The following is a 24,657-nucleotide window of genomic DNA, read 5'->3' on the forward strand; positions in this document are numbered from 1 at the left end:
GCTACCTCACTGTCTTGAAAGATTTCAAATTTCCCCCCATCAATTCCTGGTGCTTTGTTCTTTGCCAATTCCTTCAATGCACCTTGGACTTCCTCCTTCCATATCATTGGCTCTTGATCATATGCTACCTCTTGATAATGTTGAACATTAGCCATTTCCTTTTGGTACAGTGACTCTGTATTCCTTCCATCTTCTTTTGATGCTTTCTGCATCATTCAATAATTTCCCCAGAGAATCTTTCAAAACAAAAGTTGACGCTTGTTTTTTGTTTTTTTTTTTTTCAGCTCCCCAGCTTGAGAAAGGCTGAGCGTGTTCTTCCTTATTGGTTTTCTGACTCCAGATCTTCCTTATTGGTTTTCTGACTCCAGATCTTTGCACATTTTATTGTAATATTTGGTTTATCTTCTTGAGCTTATCTTTGAAATTTTCTATTTTGTCTTGTACCTCATTTCTTCCATTTGCTTTAGCATATCTGCGCTGAAGATCAAGTTTCAGTGTCTCTTCTGACATCCATTTTGACCTTTTCCTTCTTTCTGGTCTTCTTAATGACTTTTTGCTTTCTTCTTGTATGATGTTCTTGATGTCATCCCACAGCTCTTCTGATTTTCCATCTTTAGTGTTTAATGTATCAAATCTATTCTTCAGATGATCTCTTAATTCATTTGGATAGTATTCAAGGTCATATTTTGGCTCTCGGGGACTTGTTTTCAGTTTCTTCAGCTTCAGTTTGAATTTGCATATGAGGAATTGATGGTCTGTTCCACAGTCTACCCCGACCTTGTTTTCACTGAGCTTTTCTATTGTCTCTTTCTGCAGATATAGTTAATTTTGTATCTATATATTCCATCTTGCGAGGGCCATGTATATAGTTGTCTCTTTTGCTGTTGAAAGAAGGTATTTGAAATGAACAAATCATGGAAATTGCAGAATGATGATATAAATGATGCTGGAGAATGCATGATAGACATTGTGATTAAAGCTGTGTTAATCTTCCTTCTTCTACTATGGGCTGGACATTCAGATGTAATCCCCTATTGCCATGATGTGAATGTTTAGATATACTTGGGCAAGTATGCAATAGACATGTTTGGTTTCTATTTGAAGGGGGATTATACCTTGTTACATTGCTCTTTGTTTTTCATGACCTAAGCTTAGTACTTTTAGTCCAAGAAATAATGCCTGAGCACAAAGTAACTATTTTCATTTGAAGCATATTTCCTAGAAATGAAATCTAAAAGTAAGTGTGGGAAAAGATAGCATGGGTCTACTGACCTAAACAAAATTAAATCAGTTTAGTTGTTGTTAAGTGCCATTGAGCTGGTTCCAACCCATAGCTGGTGAACATGAGATGCCGACCTTGCAGTTCAAATGACTTTGCAGTCCAGCACATTAACCCACGGCACCACACCAGGACTCCAGTTTAGTCATTGGGTCTTAATAAAGGAGGGCCCTGCAAATGAGGAAGTTAGTTTAAAAATTAGCTGATATTACCTCATGATCCCAAAAGGAGAACAGGAGAAGGAGAATTGCCTACCTAGATAGTTATCTCAGGAACTAAGTAGCAGAGCCCCAAAAGGTAGATTGTTTGAGGAAGTTTGTTGATTTATTATTTCTCTTTTCCTAAAGGTAGAATGTTTGAAGAAGTTTATTGTGTTAGTCTTTCTTTTTCCAAAGAATACTATTCATTTGTTAATATAGATTAAGGATAAAGCAAAATGAATATACCTTCTATACTGTGCCTATTATTTTTGATAGACAGTACTGTCTTGAGAGATCATTCTCTATGTCCTTCAAACTGGTGGTTCTCTGTTAATAAAGGTGGGTTTGGATCTCCCCATCTCTGAGATTGAGTATAATGACACGTGGGTGGCAAACCCTCATTTCGGTTTGGCAACAAGTGGAGTAAATGTGGAGAATGGAAAGTACGATGAGGCAGTGGACAATTAGAGAAACAAAAATGGGTAGAATGTATAATGGTGAACTTCCAGAACCCTGGTATGGTGCTATGGGTTATTGTCCTTGAATGCAAGATCAGTTTGAACTGCAAGTTTGATGGTTCAAACTTACAAGCTGCTCTTTGGAAACCCTATATAGGATCACTATGAGTCAGAACCAACTTAACAGCACTTAATAACAACAGCCAGTGGACTTCCAATTTGAGATCCAACATGTAAAGAATTTAGAAGCTGATATTTACATACTTTAAAAAACAGCAACTTCTGGGCAAACTGAAAATCAATGGCATTTCTTGAAATTGCAGGGGAACTTATGCTATAGGACAAGCCATCACCTATAATCTGGAGAGATAGATCTATTCAGAAGGAAAAATCTCAGATCCACTTATGAGGAACATAATTTGCTGAATACATAAACTGATGCATCCCACCGCCAGCTAGCAGATTCCAATGTATAGATTTCAATCTATATAGGGTTTCTAGGGCTGCAAATTTTAATGGGAGCAGAAACCCTCCTTTTTCCTGATGAGCCCTGGTGAGTATGAGTATCTGATCACTATCCACTATTTAAATGTTAGTGGTGGTAAAGATTATGTGTTGGTCCATCTATTCCAATGGATGGAATGTAACAACCCTGAATATGATTTCATAGGCTGTTCAAAGGCTGTAAGTCATTACTCCACCACATGTCTGTCAGTTTCTAGTACTGTGGTGGCTTGTGAGTTGCTGTGATTCTGGAAGCTATGCCATCGGTATTTTAAATATCAACAGGGTCACCCATGGTGGACATGATTTAGATGAGCTTCCAGACAAGATAGACTAGGAAGAAGGAGTGATGAACTACTACCAAATATTTAATAACTGAAAACTTTATGAAGACCAGAGTAACAGTCAGATATAGTGCCAAAAATTAGCCCCTCAGGTTGAAAGGCACTCAATATGTGACTAGGGAAGAACTGCCTCCTCAAAGTAGAGTTCACCATGATTACGCCAACAGAGAAAATCCTCTGGGAATAAAGCCCACAGGACCTTCATTTGCTGATGGGGCACAACTAAAAATGAAGAGAAACAGGTGTAAACATCCATTAATAATCGGAACATGGAATGTATGAAGTATGAATCTAGGAAAATTAGAATTGTCAAAAATGAAATGGAATGCAGAAACATCAATATATTTGGCATTAGTAAGCTGAAATGGACGGGTATGGCTATTTTGAATGTGACAACCACATGGTTTACTGTGCTGGAAATGACAAATTGAAGAGGAATGGTGTTGCATTCATTGTCATAAAGAACATATCCAGATCAGTCATGAGGTACAATGCTGTCTGTTGTAGGATAATAACCATGAAAATACAGGGAAGCAAAGTTTATACCACTATTATTCAAATTTACACACCAAACACTAAAGCCAGTGAGGATGAAATAGAAGAATTCTACCAACTTATTCAATCTGAAATTGATCAAGCATGCATTCAAACTGTATTGACCATTACTGGTGATTGGAATGCAAAGATTGGTAGCAAAGAGGAAGGATCCGTAGTTGGAAAATATGGCCTTGTTGATAGAAATGATGCTGGAGGACACATGATAGAATTCTGCAAAACCAATGAATTGTTCATTTCAAATACCTTATTTTGCAAGCATAAGACTATACACATGGATTTCACCAGATGGAATACATAGAAATCAAATTTACTACATCTGCCGAAAGAGAAATGGAAAAGCTCCAAATTATAAGTCAAAACCAGACCAGGGGCAGATTGTGGAACAGACCATCAATTACTCATATGTAAATTCAAATGGAAGCTGAAGAAAACATTAACAAGTCCACAAGAGCCCAAATATGACCTTGAATACATCCCACCTGAATTTAGAGATCATCTGAAGAACATATTTGATACATTAAACACTAAAGTCTGAAGACCAGAAGTACTGTGTGATGACATCAAGAACATCAAACATGAAGAAAGCAAAAAGTCATTAAGAAGATAAGAAAGAAGCAAAAGGTCAAAATGGATGTCAGAAGAGACACTGACACTTGGGCTCCACAGTAGAGATGCAAAAGCAAATGGATGAAATGAGGAGGTACAAGAGCTGGACAGAAAATTTCAAAGGTAAACTCAAGAAGATAAAGCCAACTATTACAATAAGATGTGCAAAGATCTGGAGTCAGAAAACCAAAAAGGAAGAACATGGTCAGCATTTCTCAAGCTGGGGAAACTGAAGAAAAATTCAAGCCTTGACTTTCGTTATTGAAAGGCTCTTTGGGTAAATTATTGAGTGATGCAGAAAGCATCAAAAGAAGATGGAAGGAATACACAAGAGTCACTGTACCACAAGGAAATTGTTGATGTTCAAACGTTTCAAGTGGTAGCATATGATCAAGAGCCAATGATACCAAAGAAAGAAGTCCAAGGCACATTGAAGGAATTGGCAAAGAACAACGCACTAGGAATGATGGAAAAATCATTTATATCTGTCAAGAAAGTGAGGCAGCACAGGAGACACTTACTCATCTCTGCCAAGTAATATGGAAGACAACTATGTGACTGACTGATTGGAAGAAATCTATAGGTGTGCCCATTCCAAAGAGAGGTGACCCATTAAAATGCAGAAATCATTGGAGAATCTCTTTGATATCCCATGTGAGTAAAGTTTTACTAAAAGTAATACAGAAGCAGATTAGAGCATACATTGACAGAGAACTTCCAGAGGTTCAAGCCAGATTCAGACGAGGCCGTGGAATGAAGGATATCACTGCTGATGTCTGATAGATCTTGGCTAAAAGCAGAGAATATCAGAAAGGTGTTTACCTGTGCTTTACTGACTACACAAAGGCTTTTGATTGTGTGCATCATGACAAGCCATGGACAACATGGTGAAGTATGAGTATTCTGGAATACTTAATTGTGCTCATGAGGACTCTGCACACGGACCAAGAGGCAGTTGTTTGAACAGATTATGGGAACACTGATTGGGTTGAAATTAAGAAATGAGTGCAACAGGGTTGTATTCTTTCACCATAATTAATCAACCTGTATGCTGAGGAAATAATCTGAGCAGCTGGGTCATGTGAAGAAAAACATGACATCAGGATTGTGGAAGACTTATTAACAACCTGCGATACGCAGATGATACAACCTTGCTTGCTGAAAATAAAGAGGACTTAAAATACTTACTGATGAAGATCAAAGAGCATAGCTTGTTCAGCATGGATTACATCTCAATGTAAAGAAAACAAAAATCCTCACCACTGGACCAGTAAATAACATTCTTATCAACTGAGAAGAGATTGAAGTTGTCAAGGACTTCGTTCTTCATGGATCAACTATAAACACTCATGGAAGCAGCAGTCAAGAAATCAAACGATGTATTGCACTTGGAAAATTTATTGCAAAAAACATTTTAAAAGTGTTGAAGAGCAAAGATATCAGCTTGAGGACTAAGGTGTGCCTGACCCAAGCCATAGTATTTTCAATAACCTTGTATGCATGTGAAATCTGGACAGTGAATAAGGAAGACTGTAGAAGAATTGATGCTTTTGAGTTATGGTTTTGGAGGAGAATATTGAAAGTGCCATGGGCAGCCAAAAGAACCAACAGATCTGTGTTTCAAGAGGTATAGCCAGAGTGCTCCTTGGAGGCTAAGATGGCCAATCTTCATCTCTCATTCTTCAGACATGTCAGAAGGGACCTTTTGCTGTAAACGGATATTATGTTAGGTAGGTGGAGGTCAGATAAAAAGAGGAAGACCCCAGTGAGATGGACTGGCCAAGTGGTAGCATCAATGGGCACAACATGGCAACGATAGTGTGGTTGGCCCAGGATCTAGCAGTGTTTTATTCTGCTGTGCATAAGTTTTCTATGAGTCGGTATGGACTCGATGGCACATAACAAGAACTACAAGTCTTTACTGGAGCAGAAAAGTCCAATGGAACAGCTGGTAGATTCAAACTACTAAACTTTTTGTTATAGCCCAAGTCATAACTCACTATACTACCAGTTGTTGTTAAGTGCTATAAAGTCAGATCTGACCTATAGTGATTCTGTATAGATTTTCCAAGGAGCTCCTAGTCAGCTTGAACCACCAACTTTGCATTTAAAAGGGACCTTGCACCTTATCCAGCACATTCAGAGGTGACACTTTACCACTACAAAGGACAAACAGACCAGCCTTCAAGAGCTAGAGCAACAGAAAATGCATCCTCAAAGAAAGATTGGCAGGATAAACTCAAAACAAAAATGGCAGTATGACTGGCTAGTACAGAATAAGCATGTTGTTGGCTGGGAAGCCATCAAGGCAAACCATCAAGTCCCTTTAGGACAAATCCTCCTCTAAGTCTGAAACTTGTAAGCTTGCTGAAGATCACATTGGTCTACTGGTGAGTGCAAGAGGGATAAAGGCAGCAATGAAGAAATGGGCTATGTTCAACCACATTCCATGCACTTCCATTGACCTGGAGATGAGAGAGAGAAGAGGAAAGACTGGTTGTTTCAAATGTGGTGAGACCTTGGGAAACCTGAGCTCATGGACAAGGACACAGCCACAGAGGGCTAGAGCTGAGAGTGAAGCATCCTGCTGATATGAAGTGAGGGGAGATGCATAAGGATATTCAAACTTGTAGATTGTATCCATTTGACTTAGCCTGGATGGCTTGAGAATCAGAACTTGACTGTTCTTGTTAGGTGCTTTCAACCAAGATCCATCGGACATCAGCAATGATATCCCTTGTTCTATGGCCTCTTCTGAATCCAGCTTGAACCTCTGGAAGCTCTCTGTCAATGTATGATTGTAGCCGTTTCTGTGTTACCTTTAGTAAAACTTTACTAGCTTGGGATTTCAAAGAGATTGTCCATTTATTTCTGCATTCTGTTGTGTCACCTCTCTTTGGAATGGGCATAAATATGGATCTTTTCCAATCAGTCAGCCAGATAGTTGTCTTCTCAATTTCTTGGCAGAGATGAGTGAGTGTCTACTGTGCCTCCTCACTTTCTTGAAATATTTCAATTTTTATTCCATTAAATCCTGGTACCTTGTTGTTTGCCAAATCCTTCAATGCACCTTGGACTTCTTCCCTGAGTATCGTTGGCTCTTGATCATATGATACATCTTGAAATGTTGAACATTAACCATTTCCTTTCGGTATAGTGACTCTATGTATTCCTTCCAACTTCTCTTGATTCTTTCTGCATCATTCAATAATTTGTCCAGAGAATCTTTCAGTAACCAAAGTTGAAGCTTGAATTTTTTCCTTCAGTTTCCCCTGCTTGAGAAATGCAGAGTGTGTTCTTCCTTTTTGGTTTTGTGATTCCAGATCTTTGCACATTTTATTGTTACATTTAGCTTTATCTCTTTGAGCTGATCTTTGAAATTTTCTGTTCAGCTCTTGGACCTCCTCATTTCTTCCATTTGCTTTAGCATGTCTATGCTGGAGAGCAAGTTTCAGTGTCTCTTCTGACATCCATTTAAAACTTTTCCTTCTTTTTTGTCTTCTAGATGACTTTTTGCTTTCTTCCTTTATGATGTTCTTGATGTCGTCTCACAACTCTTCCAGTGTTTGGTCATTAGTATTTAATGTATCAAATCTGTTCTTCAGATGATCTCTAAATTCAGGTGGAATAAATTCAAGGTCATATTTTGTCTCTCATGGACTTGTTTTCATTTTCTTCAGCTTCAGTTTGAGTTTGCATATGAGTAATTGATGGTCTGTTCCACATTCTGCCCCTGGCCTTGTTTTCACTGATGATATGGAGCTTCTCCATCATCTCTTTCTGCAAATGTAGTCAATTTGATTTCTCTGTGTTTCATCTGGTGAGGTCAATGTGTGTAGTCAGTTGTCTGTTATGCTGTCTAAAGAAGTATTTGTAATGAACAAATCATTAGTTTTTGAGAAAGCTATCATGCATTCTCCAGCATCATTTCTGTCCCCAAGGCCATATTTTACAACTACTGATCCTTTCTCTTTGTTTCTAACCTTTGCATTCCAATCACCAGTAATGATCAATACATCTTGGTTGCATATTTGATCAATTTCAGATTGAAGAAGTTGGTAGAATTCTTCTATTTCATCCTCACTGGCTTTAGTGGTTGGTGTGCAAATTTGAATAATAGTGGTATTAACTGGGCTTCCCTGTAGGCGCATGGAAATTATCCTATCACAGACAGCGTTGTACTTCATGACTGAACTGGATATGTTCTTTTTGATGATGAATATAACAGCATTCATCTACAATTTGTCATTCCCAACATAGTAAATTGAAAATGGCCAACACCACATGACACAAAATGGCGGATCGGGTAGATGTGCATTACCAACAACACAGAATACCAGGGCAAGCAGACTCAGGGTATGGTGTTAGAACTCTGGCCACATATAAAGGAATATTTAAAGATTGGAAGGCTTATAGCTAGGGGAATTTGTAGCAGAATCAAGAAATACATTGCTTTCTATATCAAGATGCTCAGCTATTACTGGAGCTACCCTCTTGGGAGACACCAAGGGTTTGAAGGTTCAGAGAAGCTATGAATGCCTGATAGAACCGTGGAGATACAAGTGTGGATATTCTTTTTTGGTATCTGTTCATTGGTCTCTTGCGGTCTTCACATCTCCATTTTGGTGACTAGAAGAGATGCCTGAGCAAATTGACAATCCACCCCCACCTCTGGAGGGTTCTTCTATGCATGAGCACATATCTCCCAATTTAAAGTGTCAATTTCCACTTATAACCAAACGTCCACCACTCATCTGTCAAGTTTGTCATACTGTGGTTGCTTCTGTGTTACTATGATTCTAAATGCTATGCCACCGGTATTTTAAATACCAGCAGGGTCACCCATGGTGGACAAGTTTTAGAGGAGCTTCTAGACAAAGAGAGACTAGGAAGAAAGAGTGACGAACTACTTCTGAATCTTTAGTCACTGAACACCTAATGAATAGCAGATAAACACTGCAAAGATATAGAGTCTTGGAAATGATATACAGTGAAGCTATGAGTCAAAATGGACTAGAAGGTGTTTAACAAAAACAACTGCATAATAAAGACCACTTGAGTGAGAAAGTTGAGGCTGTCTGATATCATAAGAAATTTACTGCCTTAGAAACCCTAAGGAGCAGATCTACCATGCAACAGGATCACTGAGAGTTGTAATCTAATTCAATTCAGTGAAATCTGCTGAGAAAAGAATTTTCCAGAGCAATATTCCTGTTGTTATTTTTGTTAAGTGCTGTTGAGTAGATTCCAACCCATAGTGACCCTGTATAGGATTTCCTAGGAGCAGCTGGTGAGCTTGAACCACTGACCTTGCAGTTCAAATGACTTTGAAGTCTGAAGTGTTAGCCCATAGCGCCATACCAGGACTGCTTATATTTCAGTTGTGGGAAGGAAATTCCTTTCAGAACAGGACTTTCCAGCCTTCCAGTGACACCTGTGGGGTGGGAGAGTAGGGACATTGTAAGAAGTTAACAGAGGTCAGCTACTCAATGAAATAGAGACTTCTGAATGGAATGATGGTGGTTGCAATGGAAGTGAATTATACCACTGGAGAAACACTTGTAAAAGTCAGACACTCAGCACACAAGTCTGTTCACACACACATGCATGATGATGAGAGCTAAGGTAGAATTTCAATCAACGGCAACAGAAAAGCAGGGGGAGTAGATAATGGGATTGACAACTTCAGGCCAAGATATTATGTGGATTGTTTATACAGATGTTTAAATTGAAGTGGAAACTGATATATTTTCAAATGTATTTCTCCCTTGTGATATAGAGATAAATATTTTCACTTTTATAGTAGAGTTTTTACCTATGTTGTAAAAAAAAAAAACAAAAAAACTTAGGTTTTGCTATCCTGGTTCTTCAGTAGGATATTTATATCAGAATCAATGATGTTCAGAACCTTTCTTCTTTATTAATATGATAGTGTATTGCAGAAAGTAGTGCATTTAAGTAAGTGCTTGACTATGAGCTGAAATATTGGTAGTTTGAGCTCACCTAGGGGTGCCCAGAAAGAATGCCTTATAATCTACTATGCACTCATGAGGTCGCCAGAAGTTTGACTTGACTTGCTGACAACTAATAACAATAACTGATGTATTTGAGTTATGATGTTGAAGGAGAATATTAAAAGTATCGTGGATTGCCAAAAAAAAAAAGAAATCTGTGTTGAAGTAAGTACATCCAGAATGCTGCTAAGAAGCTAGGATGAACAGACTTTATTTCTCATACTTTGGACATATTGTCAGGAGGGACTAGTCCATGGAGAAGGACATCATGCATGTAAAAGTGGAGGGTCAGCAAAAAAGAGGAAGATTCCCATGAGATCGATTGGCACCATTGTAGCATCACTAGACTCAAGCACAGAAATGATAGTGAGGTTGGCACAGGACTGGGAAGTGTTTTCTACTGTTGTGTATTAGGTCATTATGAGTTGGTGCTGAACAAATGGCAAATTATAATAACAGAAATAGTAATAATGACATGACCTAGAATTACCAGACACATATCAAATTTTGCTAGACAAAAAGTGGGAAAAAACTACACTTGGCCACTATGACATGGAACCAACTCTATGGAATATAAAAACAACAAAACAAATTGGGGCTGTGGTTTAGGAATTGAACTGCTAACTGGAAGGACAGAAGTTGTCCAAAGATGAGGACAAAGATCAAAGATGAGGCCATTTTATCCTGTAAAGATTTAGTCTCAGAAACTCTAGAGAGCAGTTCTACCGTATCCTATAGGGTGACTAGGAGTTGCTATCAACTCAGTGCCTGTTGGTTTATTTTTCTTTTTGAGTAAAGTATAATATATAACAGTTTATATGTGTATGTAGATGTATATTGTTGTTGTCAGTGGTGGGTGCCATTTGCATTAGGCAAACCTGTTACACAAGACCTCTTTAAAGTATTGAAGATCAAAGAAGTCAGTTTAAGGGCTAAGGTGCACCTGCCTGATCCAAGCCATGATATTTTTAATAACATCACCTGCATGTTAAAGTTGGGCAATGAATATAGAAGACCACAGAAGAAATGATGCATTTGAGTTATGTTGTTGGAGGAGAATATTAAAAGAACTATGGACTATCAAAAGAACATATTTGTGTTGGAAGAAGTACATGGAAGTACTTGGAAGCCAGGATGGCCAGACTTCATCTCTCATACTTCAGACATATTATCAGGAGGGGCCAGTCCCTGAAGATATCATGTTTGCTAAGGTGGAGGGTTGGAGAAAAAGAGGAAGACCCCCAACAAAATGGATTGGCACAGTGGCAGCAGCTGCAGGCTCAAGAGTAGCAACAATTGTGAGGTTGGCACAGGACTGGGCAATGTTTTCTTCTGTTGTGCATAGGGTCAGTATAAGTTGGCGCTGACTGGATGGCACCTAACAACAATAGTGGTGGAGTTATAACATTGTTGCTAACTGAAAGGTGGGCAATTCAAACCCACCATCTGCTATGCAAAAAAAAAAAAAAAAAAAAGATGTAGCATTCTACTTTTATAAAGATTATTGTTGTTGCAAGTCCTTTCCAACTCAGTGGAACCCTATATAGAGTTCCCGAGGAATGGCTGGAAGATTTGAACCTTCGACTTTTTGAACAGCCACCAGCACTATACCAAGACCTCTATGCAGCAATTCTATGTTGTGCTGTAGGGTAGCTATGAGTGAGAACTGATTCCAAAGCAACACTTTTTTGTTTTGTGCATGTATTTATTCATTTACGTAATCTATTTATAGTTTTTGTGGCACAGGAGTTAAAAGTTTTGTTCAAATCCACCTGGCAGTTTTGTTGGTGAAAGACCTGGTGATGTGCTTCTATAAAGATTATGGTCTAGAAAATCCTGTGCAGCAGTTCGATGTTATCACACTCGCTAGCTATGAGTTAAAACTTGACATGATAGTAGACACAATAACATGAACCATATATGTAAGAAGAATCTGTAAGCCATTTTATCTTTTACCTATAAATAGTTTCATATTTCAGTAATCACTTATATAATGATCATGTTAAGAAAATATATTCACACTTTATCACATATTTTGTTATATGAATTTCTAGATAATACACAATTCACTTATAATATATATAAGTGCAATTTGCCTATATATTTATAAAACCTAATATCCCTTAGAAATCTACATAAGACTAAAAAGAGAAGGTTCACTACATGGAGCTCTAAGGGGTTATGCAGATTAGAATTATGGTAGATAATAAAGAGGCATTCTGAGCGTCTTTATAATAATGGCATTCCCAACATTGAAGTTTATGTTAATAAGTGAATTAGTGGCCTTATATTAAGTTTGTATTAATTTTAGGATTTAGTCATTGATTTGATCTTTGTATAATTCCTTTATTTTTCATTCATTCATTAATACATAATAACTATTTTTAGTAATCCTTTGGAGTCCTGGTGTGGCGCTGTGGATAATGTACTGGACCACAAGGTCAGTTTGAACCATGAGGTTGGTGGTTCAAACCCACTCCATGGAAACCCTACACAGGATCGCTACTGTCAGAAGTGACTTGATAGCACTTAACAACAACAACTACTATTTTAAAGTATGTCACCTTAAACATGTATTTTATTTTATTTGTAGAATAAAAAAAATATTGGTTAAAAAAAAAAAAAAAAAAAAAAGCTCTGAGAAACTGTGTAAACAATTTTTCTCCCCATGTTCAAATTTATAGCATCCTTCCTGAAAAAGTTTCATAGAAATATATCTTGAAATTTTATTTATGACTGAAGGCTGAGATAACATGGTAACATTTTAAAACCATCCTTTCACACACCAGTACAGTATTAAACAAAACCAAGATTTATTTTAATGTGAAATTTGAGCCCTGAGGCCTCTCTTAATAAAGAGGAATATTTTTATTACCTTTTTTAAAATTTTAGCTTTTGAAAACAAAATAACATCTTAATGAATAGCTTTACTGTGAACTAATCATAAGATCACACATTTCTTTTAAATTTTTGGATTTACATAATGAATCTGATGCCACTTTTATTTCAATTTTCTGAGGGGGTAAGAAAATCAAATATGTCTTGGCATACAGTTTTAAAAAGAAAAGAAAAAAAGAGAGAGAGAGAGAACTTTGAATTATAAGAAGATGGAGTTCATAAAGTATTCTTCTTTTCTCCTTCAAAGGAATGAGAAGAGTTAGCATGTTGCTATTGCTCCTTGACGTGAAGATTGTGTCTTGTTTTATGTCCTTTTTATCTCTGAATCCTGTAATGCCATCACAGCAGAGTGTACTGTACACCACTTTAATGATAAGAGTTTCAATAGGCACTTTAGTGGAATTAAGAAAAATCTAACACTCTTCCACCGTGATGCCAGATCACTATCTTCCTTGTAGGTTGTCATGTCAATAAATTGTATTTAATAGGCCTGAGCTTGTCTCAGTGTGTTTCCATAATAACAAAACAAAGCAAGTACATGTTATAGGATTTATCTGGTGTTGGCAGAATAAACCAAAACTGACAATATGATAAATATAGCAACTCACTGGAAACAGATAATCAAATGAATCTTGTCCTATAAAGCCTGCATGTGTGTGAGAGAGTTCTACTTGTGTTTCTTTTTCTTTCTTTCTTTCTGTTTTTTATTTTTAATTTCTCCTTTGCTTGTGTGCTAGCCTTCACTTTTTTTTTTTTTCCCCCTAAGTGACTGTATCTTTTTCAGGATTATGATTCTCTTCCCCACCAAACATGTCTGCCAAGACTTTAAAACGGGGTCCCCAATCTGTCAGAAAGTCGTAGTCCTGGTCTGCCTCGGTAGTGAAAGAGTCTATAGAGCTGAGGGATTCTGCTACCGAGCCATTTCCTTCATAGGCATAGGTTGCCAATGAATCGTATGGAGGGGCAGTGGGGTCTGTATCATTTTCCTGTAGCCTTTGATTAATGAAATCCCTTATATCTGTGTTATCTTCCACTGCTGGTCTCTGACGAGGTAAACAGAGAGAGTCTGGTTTTATATCCCTGCGAATTTTGTTATCTTCAATCACTTTTGGATTTCTTAGAGCACCAATGTCGAAAGCCTGGGTATCCTCCTCCCCGCCTCCTTCATCATCATAGTGAATCACGTTGTCTCGGATATCTTCTTTAGAGGTCATCAAGGTATCTTTCTTCTTTTGCCTTCTCAGAGCTACATACAGCACAACTATGGCTAAAACAAGACAAAATTACCGGGTGAGAATAGAAAGGATATATGTCAATGGATCTTATAAAAATTAAATTTGATCAAGATTGCTTCTTTCTTGATCTTCTATCATTTAACAAGTAAGCAGTATAATCAGTAAAGATCATATACACTTCTATATGTTTTTATTTTCTAAACTCAATTTAATTCTCAATTGGGAATAACAAGACTATAGTAAAAATTACTCACAAAATCAGACAATTAAAACATACTGCATATTTAAGTGCTAGGTAGAATTGTTTTGTTTTTTTTTATAAAAATGAGAGAAAAATAACAGATGCTTTTTAAAATTGTATATAAAACCATAGAAAGTTGAAGTAATTGAGATTGAATATATAGCCTATGAATAACATAAAAATCATTCATATGAAGTTTCTCAGTTGTAATATTGTTTGCTTCTAATAAAATAAATGCAAATCTTCATTATAACTTTAAAAGTAGTGAGAGAGAGAAAGAGGTCAATTAAAGATGGGAGGGAGAGAGGGAAGAGAAGGAGGCAAAAAGAAAGACTGTGTAAGGACCTCCTTTTCACACATCATATGAACTAGGTCCTTCATTAATTTCAATTATGTGTCCTTTCATATTGAGATATTTTCAAAGTCAAATATCTACTATTTAGGCCACCTTTATAAAGCAATAGGATATTTTGAAATAAACCATTAACCTATATACTATCTTACACGAGATTCCTGCTTTTTCCAGTTTTTGCAATAGTCTAGCTATTAAAACAATGGTATTTGTATATTCTTTAGGTAGATGGGCACAGGAAGAAATGATGAAGGCCATGTTCAGCTTTCTTTGTCATTACCCACACCCACAGCCCCATGGCAATGGCAATAGTTGACAACCCAGTGTGTTTGATTTAAAACAGCAAAGTTTAGAATACACAAATTATTGGATTAAGAAATAAAGAATGTATGATAATGAAAGGAAATTCATTCCTATTCCTCCAAATTTAGAGTTTGACCAATTGGATGGAGGGCAGAAATATATTTAGAACTAATGTTGGACCTTGGGATGAAGTTTTAGGTGTTTAGGTAGCTCTCCGAACTAATGAGATGTTTACCTGTTCACCAATAAGATAGATGTTTACCTGTTCACCTATAAGATACTGCAATAAGTTTAGGGTAGCCATGACTGAAGGATGGACAAAGTAGGTGTCCTGAGAACTGCTTGAAAACAACACCTCAAAAACAAGTATCCAGAATATGCCAGGTCATTCCTGGTTCATACAGAAATACGCTGAGATTCACATCACTCTGAAATAGGAGAAGCCCACAGAGGAAAGCTTGTTTTGATGTTAAAGACCTAATTGATCATGTTCAGTTTTGGAGGTGTTATTGTTAATTTGAAGGAGTCTTGGTGGTATAGTGGTTAAACAAACATATGTTAGCCAAAAAGACAGCAATTAAAACCCACCAGCCACTCATATGAGACAGATGTGACAGTTTGCTTTCATAAAGTTTACAGCTTTCGAAACTATGGGGAAGTTCTAACCTAACTTTGAGGGCTGCTATGTGTCTTAGTTTAACAAACAACAATGGGGCTGTTATATCTTTTGCTTTAATGGTATTTTGGATTTGCCATTTTATGTTTTCTGATATCAGCATAAACACATGCCCGAGATAATTTGTTGTAATTTACAAGCATATATCATTGTTTAAGTGCCATCGAGTTGGGTCTAACTCATAGTGATCATGCAGAAGACATATGAGGAGCAACTAGTGGGTTTGAATGGCCAACCTTGTGGTTAACAGTACAGTGCTTATATAACAGTGCCACACCAGGGCTCCATATATAGGCATAAAAGGGATGCTTTTTCTGTACATTCAGTGACTTGTTTTGTCTTGAATTAATAAGTACACTGTGAGTTTCTGAGTAAAAAATGTTCTCTGCAAAGTGTTTTATAATGTTTTACTCCATGTGTCACCCAGTATTATTATTATTTTTTTAATTCATTTTATACCCTAGAAATCAAGGTCAGTGTTTACATTTGTCAGAGGAACTTAAATGTAAACTGAACTTGCATGTATAGACTAGTTATAAACAGTGGGTCCTAGCTGTATATATGTTGCATTTGAACTTAAAGACATAACAGAATACATTTCTATCTTTATAAATCAGTAAGTGAAATGGAGACAGCAGAATATTTGATGGAAGAGGAAACCCTAAAGTAGAGTTATATTTACTCTAACAGAAATACTTCCACTTTTTCCTTCTCAGTTCTTCCACATATTGTAGTATGTTCTGTTCTGGTCTAGGAGAAATAATTAGAATCAGGGCTTCAAACTGGTTAAAACTGGTTCAGTCACACTAACTCATGAAATCATAACAGATCTGAATATGTAAAATGTGGGTTTACCAGAACAATAGTCAGAATGGAAAACTAGTGACAGGTCAAATCCCTGGACTGGGAGAATTATAAAAGGTATAGTAAGCACTTGTGTGAGCCTGATGCAGAAGCTTGGATTTTTGTCAGGACTCTGGAAATTGACACGTTCAAAGTGAACAGACAGCCACTTTTTTTGGTGTTGTTTCATTTTATTTAAAATTTTATTGAAATTCTCCCACACCTCCATAAACTTCCTATATGGATATGCATGTAAACTCTGAACCTGATGCTATTCTTTTCAAATTCCTTAAATTCCTGAAGTTGTATCTTTGAAACTTGGGGAAATGAAGCTAGGACACTGGAATATTGAAGACCATTTTGCATCCCTGCTTCTTGTTAATTCACATATGATGTTAAATTGAGAAACCTTTCAGTGAAAGGCTTTCAATTAAAATGGAAAGCATGTGAAGCAGAAGTATATGCTTAATATACTTCTCTGCCCTCTTGAAGAGTAAAGAACGGGTAGGAGAAGAAGAAAAGTGTACAGAAAATATGTTTGAGCTGCACAATCCTATTTCCAACTCTAACTGAAGAGATATGGTTGCTTAATCTCAGAAAGAGATTAAGCTTCTAGCAAGGAATCCGCTTATAATTTTTCCTATTCTAGTTATCAATCCAGTACACCTACCTTTTATAAATTTAAGACCCTTCTGGTTCAGCTTTATTGGTCGTAACTGAACTGGAATGATCTGGTTGAACGCTCTGGTTAGAGTTCTGATGTGAACAGATGTTAAAAAAAGAATCATTTCTGACTGAGATCTCCTTCTTGCTTGCTTTTTTTCTTTCATCCCTCCATTCCTTTGTTTCTCTAGGATTTTGAGTAAATTATATAATCTTTTATTATGGACTAGTAATAATCAGCATGCAGAATGAATTAAGAAACCTTTGTTGTCCAGAGGTATTTATTATAAAGCATCTCATTGTGTCAAGGCCACCGACAACAATTACTAGAAAAACTTCTGGGACTTGGCCATATTTTTTGTGTGTTCATATTGGGATGATGTCACTTTAGATATTTTCTGACAATATGTATCTTTGAGGCATGAACAACAAAAATGAACTTTAATATTTTTATAGATGCGCATACTCAGTGTACAAACCTTATTTTAATGGTAAACTGAGAAGAAGCAGAGAGACAGAGAGAGAAGAAAGAGAGGGAGAATGTGATTAATAATGAAACCAACCTAAGAGTATAATAATGCACAGAAGAATTGCTATCAAAGCCCCCGTGCTGAGTCCCACAGGTAGAAAAATTGCTTCCACGTTACAAGATAGGATGGTACCATCAGAATCACATCTACAAACTCGGATAGTCATTGTGTTGGTGCTGCTCTGGATAGGATAACTACTGTCTTCTATTACAACAGGAAGGAAATACAATTCTTGTTGCCTGCGACTGTATCCATTTCTCCGGGCTTCAATCCCAGCTGTGTTGTCTACAAAACATGACATTTATAAGATGGTTACTGTGAACATTACACGTCAAATCTGGCATCAGTTAAACAGTATGGAACTCTTCTTGGATCTGTAAAATGTATCCATATTTTAATTACTTCTTTTATCATTATAAAAGCTGTCAAAATGCAATCAAGTACAATGGAAAAAAAAATCCTTCAGAGAAGATTAATTTTGTCTGGTGTACAAATTAAGAATTCTATTCCAAAAGAAGGTAGAGGGAAACAGAATGTTGTTCTGAGTCTTTCTTTTTGGTGTCCCAGACATTAAAATATCATTGAGAAGAAATTATTTGTGTAAATTGTGTGGATTTATCATTCCATGATAAAAGAACAAAGATTGCAAAGTAGGAACATATAAAACATTTCACTGAAGAACATATCCTTTCAAATATTACAAAACTGTACAGGCTATTCTAGATTAAAACTTATATTTTTAATTCCAAAGCTCTTTTACATAATTTGTGTGTAATGTCACTTTCTTACATCAATTAGAATAAAATTAAAGTGAAAAGAAACTGTATAGCAATCATCAAGATTACTAAAAACATGAGGTAAATTATAACAATCCCCATTTAAATGTAACTCCAAAATAGCTATCCAGTTTCTAATTAAATCATTAGTGGGACGCTATAGGATAAGCACTGAGAAGAGAGTCATTCAAACCCACCAGCAACTCCTCAGAAACCCTATACAGGGTTAAAGGCACTGAACAACAACAGCTACATAGCAATATTAAGGAGTCCTGGTGTTGCAGTTAGTTAATCATTAAGTAACTAACTAGAAGATTGGGGTTTGAACCCACCAGCCACTTAGTGGGAAAATGATGATGCAGTCTGTTTCTGTAAAGAATTATAGTGTGTGAAACTTGATAAAGTAGTTCTACTCTGTGGAATGGAGTCCTGGTATGGCACTGTGAGTTAATGTGCTGGTCTGAAAAGCCAATTTGAACCACAAGGTCAGTGGTTCAGGCTTACCAGCTGCTCTTAGGAAACCTTATACAGAATCACAATGGGTTGGAACTGACTCAACGGCGCTTAACAACAACCAACAATTCTGCAGTATAGGGTTTCTGTGCATTAGAAATGATCGGACGTTAGTGTGTTTTATAGCACTATCTAGTTGGAATAATCCAAGGCAATAAAATACTTCTACTCTTTTCAAACATAATTAATATTTCTATTGAAACTACTAGTTTGCATGTCTTTGCTCTTCATTTCTCTTATAATTACAAAGATAAGCAGATATCTTGTTTTGCTCTTAAGAGTATTTTATTTTGTGTATCTATTAAAATAATTCCTAGAACACTCTGGTATTGTTTTAAATTCATGAACATTTACTTTAATCTTGTATGATACATATTTGATAGTCAAATGAAATCGTTTTAGAAAAACATATCATCATTCTAGTATATGGTTGTCATAATGTCACTATTGCAGTCATATCCTGTTCTGCTATGTGTAGAAATTAATTTTAACAACCAATATTTAGGCAGTTGTTCTACATACATTGCATTAAGAAACACTAAAGTGAAAAATATTATCTGATAGCAGTAGAGTTTACGCAGGTGATTAATATATTATTATTATACAGAAAACATACACAAATTAAAAACAAAAGGCCAAAATGTCAAATATGAGAATGCTAAAACTTCTAAAAAACCAAAATCCAACAGTTAATGATACCAAGCACTTTTGGTGATATTAATAAAGAAAAAAATTGGGATAAGTTGAAATTATCAATTGTGGGGAGTCAAAATTTTAGGCTAGGGAAATCTGAGTGAAAATTACCATATAAATAGGAAATCAGAAGGAGATGGTGGTTTATCCTCACTTATATTTTGGGGGAATTTGATTTTCTTAAAAAAACTTGATATCTGGGAGGCAGACAAACTATTATATTACTTCCAATCTATTATTGTTTCTTGAAAACAAATTACACAAAATTCATTGTGTTATCCACAGTGAAAAGAAAAAAAAAACTGTATGCTAAACATTTTTTCTGCACTTAAAAGTTTTTCTACCCAACTATAAGAAATTTACATTTGAAAACAGAATTTATGATAAAGTGGTGAACCTGTTAAATGTCTGATGAGCAGCAAATACAAATTCAGACTGTAAGGAAACACTATGCTATGAGGCCAGAGGAATGGTTCCCTATTATCATGATTAAACTGATATAATTTCTATAGCAATGATCCAGTGGTTGAAATAGTATTTATAGTTAATGAGTACTGTGATGATCTATTTACTTATCCTAGTCAGTCTGATTTGTCTTCTTACTCATAATCCCATATTACATTTAGTGTGTATTGTATTAATCCTTATAAAGTGTAACTACTTACTGTCTTCATTCTCACAGAAACTAGCTTAAGAATCTCACTCAATGACTACAATAACATCAGAACCAGTCTCTCTCCAGTTAATGATTTTAGTACACAATATGCAAAACGGAATGCAAACAGAGTATCTTGTCTCTTGCCTAAACTTTCAAAAGGCTTCCCAAATCATTGATAAATTTAAGTACTATGATGACATAAAAAAAAAAAAAAATCACATTGGTGAAGGGTAGGATTGGAGACACAATTAGTATAATAGCTAAGTGTGATCAATACGTTGAAAACCTGTAAAACAAAATTGAAATGGAAAAAAAATGTGCTAGATATATTTACAACAACAAAATAGTATGTGCTGAGGCTATGTATGTACATCCAAACTCCACATGGGATTTACTTTCTTGATTTAGAGTTTCAGGGTTAAGGTTTCATAAGATATCCTAGTTAAGTAGTTTACGATCATGTTTAGTACATCTGTTCTAACTCTTATTTCATAGTTCAGAGCCTATAATCTTAGAAGCTTGCAGCCATCAAAGCACATCAATTAACCTCTATTTTCCTGAAAGTAAAAGGAAGAAGGAGAGTCTATAATAAGAGCTGAATTAGAATTTGTGACCAGTTGTCCTCAACGAACAACTGTTCCCTTTGCCATGAGAACAGAACGGGATGGTGCCTGGCTACCATTACTGAACATTTTGATCACACTGTCTAGAAAAGAATCCTGATAAAAGGAGGGAAATGCACACTGAAATTTCAAATTTTCATGGGCTTCAGATTTTTTGGAACCAGGGGGGTTGCATGAACCCATAAAATGATTGCCCTGAGATATTCTTTAAAACTTAAAACTGAAACAAAAAATATCCCCCTGAAGTCTTCTCACAACCAAGCCATAATTTATCTTTAACAACTAAAGAATGTCTGCCTGAGAACCCTGCTTTTAAAAGATCGATCTATGTGGGATCCAGCTGACAACAGCAAATCAACAGATTAGATAGTAAACTACGGGAGCGGAACAACTGAGAAAAAGAGAGTGAGAACTACTGCACACATGAAGCATACAATCAGACTCATTGAATTCTACGTGTCGGAATTGTTGAATTGGTGCGTGTTGTGCTGTACATATCATTATCAAATATAAAATCAATTAATTTTAAAATTGTCTATGTTGAAATGATTTATAAATTTTTGGTCTACAGCTTTTTTAAAAAATCTATGCTGCTTTGATTTAAAATTATTAATAGCTCCCTCATCATAAGTTTCCAATTCTGATAATTAACAAAGTGGTCACTCTAACAAATTGCCCTTTATTTGTCTGTGGCTTTGACTCATTAATAGCCATTCCTCAAGGCTATAAATGATTCACGGAACCACATTAAAGTTGCTTCACTGATAATGTTGTGTGATTCTGATTTTTCTCCTAGTTATTTACTATTTACACAGTCCTGGTGTGGCATTGTGGGTTAATGCACTGGACTACAAGGTCTGTTTTAACTTCAAGGTTACATGTCAAGCTCACCAGGTACTCCTTAGAAACCCTATACAGGGTCACAATGGATCAGAACCAAGTAGACATCACTCAACAACAAAAACATTTATAATTTACAGCAATTAAGGGTTCTTGAACTACTCTTTGACTTTTATCAATTGTCCTCCTTCTTTTCCTCATTGTCATCACCACATCAAGTTAATTTGTGTTAATAAATATGTCTCTTTTTTTTTTTTCTCCAAAATATGCATGTGCATGTTTGTATGTGTGCGTACTAATTTGATACTCATTGGTAGGTACCATGGTTCAACTGTAGCTCATGACAATCTTATTTGGTCACATGACAATCTGCCAGCTTCATGATTATGGGTATAGAGTCAATTCTTGTGTCAATCATCCCACTGAAGATTTATTTCATTTACTCACCTTCTTCTTAAGCAACTATTCATGTTTTCTTTGTACTGAATGGTCTTTCCTAATAATGTGTCCAAAGTAAGCATGCTGAAGTCTTGTTATCCTCAATTCTAAGGAACATTCTGGTTGTGAATCTTCTAGGATGTCTGTTTTTCTGGCACCCACAGTATATCCAATATTCTCCATCAAAACCAAAACTTTCAATATAATCTAGTACTCATAACTAATTAAATTATAAAAAAAATATTTTTGGTCTCTATTTCATAGGATATGAAACTAAGAGAAAATAAATAGCAATGGTTATAGAAGATAATAAAATAAATATTCTTAATCTAAAGGAGCTCTGGTGTCATAGTGGTTATGAATCAGGCTGCTAACCTCAGGATCATCAGTTTGAAACTACCAGCTGTTCCATGGGAGAAAGATGAGGCTTTCTGTTCCTGTAAAGATTTACAGCCTCGGAAATCCTGTACAGAGTCACTATGAGTCAGAACCAACTCCATGGCACACAACAACAACAATGTACATTTGTAGAAGCTTTGGTAGGGTAGTGTATTAGCCATTGGGCTGCTAACCACAACATCAGCAGTTAGAATCTACCAGTCGCTCTTCAGGAGAAAGATGAGGCTTCCTACCCCTGTAAAGATTGGAAGCTCTATACAGGGTCATTATGAGTTAGAAATGACTCATGGACACACAACCACCATCACCACCAATGAACATTTGTATTGGTTAAAATACCGGAAATAGCATATATAACAGTGACAGTATCAGTAGTTACAGTGACAGTGGTAGTAGTTAGTATGGAAAGAAAGGCAGTAATAGTAGACAAAAAGATTTTATAAGTAATATGGTTTATATGGAGAAGAAAGTGGTATTGGATGGAGGAAGACTCAGTGACAGCATGAAATATACAGATGATTCAACTTTGCTGTTGGAAGCCAAGAGGACTTTAACATACTTATTGATGAAGATCAAAGACCACAGCCTTCAGTATGAACTGAAACTCAATGTAAAGAAAACAAAATTCCTCACAACTAAACCAATAAATAACATCATGACAAATAGAGAAAATATTGAAGAGATGAAAGACTTCATTTTGCTTGGATCCACAATCAGCACTCTTGGAAGCAGCAGCCAAAAGATCAAAAGACATATTATTTTAGACAAATGTGCTGCACAAGACATCTTAAAAAAAAGTGTTTAAGAACAAAGATGTCAGTTTGAAGACTAAGTTGCATCTGACCCATATAATAATATTTTCAATTGCATCATATGCATGTGAAAGATGAACAATGAATAAGAAGACTGTAGAAGAATCAAAACATTTGAATTATGATAATGGAAATTATATCAAAAGTACCATGGACTGCCAGAAGAACAAACAAATCTAAGTTGGAAGAAGTATAACCAGAATTCTCCTTAGAAGCAAGGATTGTGAGACTTTGTCTCTCATACAGACATATTACCAGGAGGGTTCAGTCGCTGAGGAAAAACATCATGCTTGATAAATTGGAGGGTCAGTAAAAAAGGGGACTACTCACAAGGAGATGGATTGATACAGTTCAATCAGCAATGGGCTCATTTGCAACAACAATTTTGGAAGAAGTGCAGCCAGAATGCTCCTTAGAGGCCAAGATGGCCAAACTCCATCTCTCATACTTTGGACATATTGCTAGGAAGGAGCAGTCGCTGGAGAAGGATATCATGTTTGACAAGGTGGAGGGTCAGAGAAAAAGAGGAAGACCCCCAACGAGATGGATTGGCCAAGTGGCAGCATCGATGGACTCAAGCTTGGCAACAACAGTGTGGTTGGCCCAGGATCGGGCAGTATTTCATTCTGCTGTGCATAAGACCACTATGGGTAGGTACTGACTCAATGGCACCTAACAACAACAACAGGACCAGGCAGTGTTTCATTCTGTTTTATGTTGGGTTGCTATGACTTGAACCAACAACAAAACGGTTTTATGCATGTGTTAAATGTTTGCATATATTATCTTATTTAATGGAAATAATGTGAAGTTTGCATTATTTACGACAACTTTGTATATTAAGAGAATAAAATTTAGGAAATAATAGAATAGAAGACAAACCTCTATCATTCTCATGTCAAAGCATATATTTTTAACCTGTGCTACACCATAGCCCTACCACTCATCTGTCAGTTTGTTGTATTGTGGTGGTTTGTGAGTTGCTGTGATTCTGGAGGCTATGTCTTAGATATTTTAAATTCTAGCGGGGTTGGACTTCCGGTTTGCCACAGCGGCCAGACGGCTCAGGTGAGAGAGGCTCTGGGTTCAGGAGAGGGGAACTCACGAAAGAAACCTTCCTGTGGCGAACCCACACGCTTACAGCCACCATAAGTCTCAGTATTTTGAAATCTTAAACTCTCTTTAAAAAAAAAAAAAAAAA

At 36.3% G+C, this 24,657-nt stretch overlaps 1 protein-coding gene across 1 annotated transcript in view; it reads right to left on the bottom strand.

Annotated features, from left to right (window-relative positions):
- Nucleotides 1–13,573: 13,573 nt before the first annotated feature.
- Nucleotides 13,574–24,657, bottom strand: part of CDH12 (cadherin 12, type 2 (N-cadherin 2)) — an 868,078-nt gene continuing 856,994 nt past the window's right edge. The window contains exons 11-12 of the mRNA XM_006876219.1: nt 17,738–17,989; nt 13,574–14,128 (exon numbers count right to left, since the gene is read on the bottom strand). Coding sequence (XP_006876281.1) covers nt 13,623–14,128; nt 17,738–17,989 — 758 coding nt within the window. The 3' untranslated portion in view covers nt 13,574–13,622. The remainder of the gene's footprint in view (nt 14,129–17,737; nt 17,990–24,657) is intronic.

Source organism: Chrysochloris asiatica, unplaced genomic scaffold, assembly GCF_000296735.1.
Source record: "Chrysochloris asiatica unplaced genomic scaffold, ChrAsi1.0 scaffold00366, whole genome shotgun sequence".
NCBI classification, from domain to species: domain Eukaryota; kingdom Metazoa; phylum Chordata; class Mammalia; order Afrosoricida; family Chrysochloridae; genus Chrysochloris; species Chrysochloris asiatica.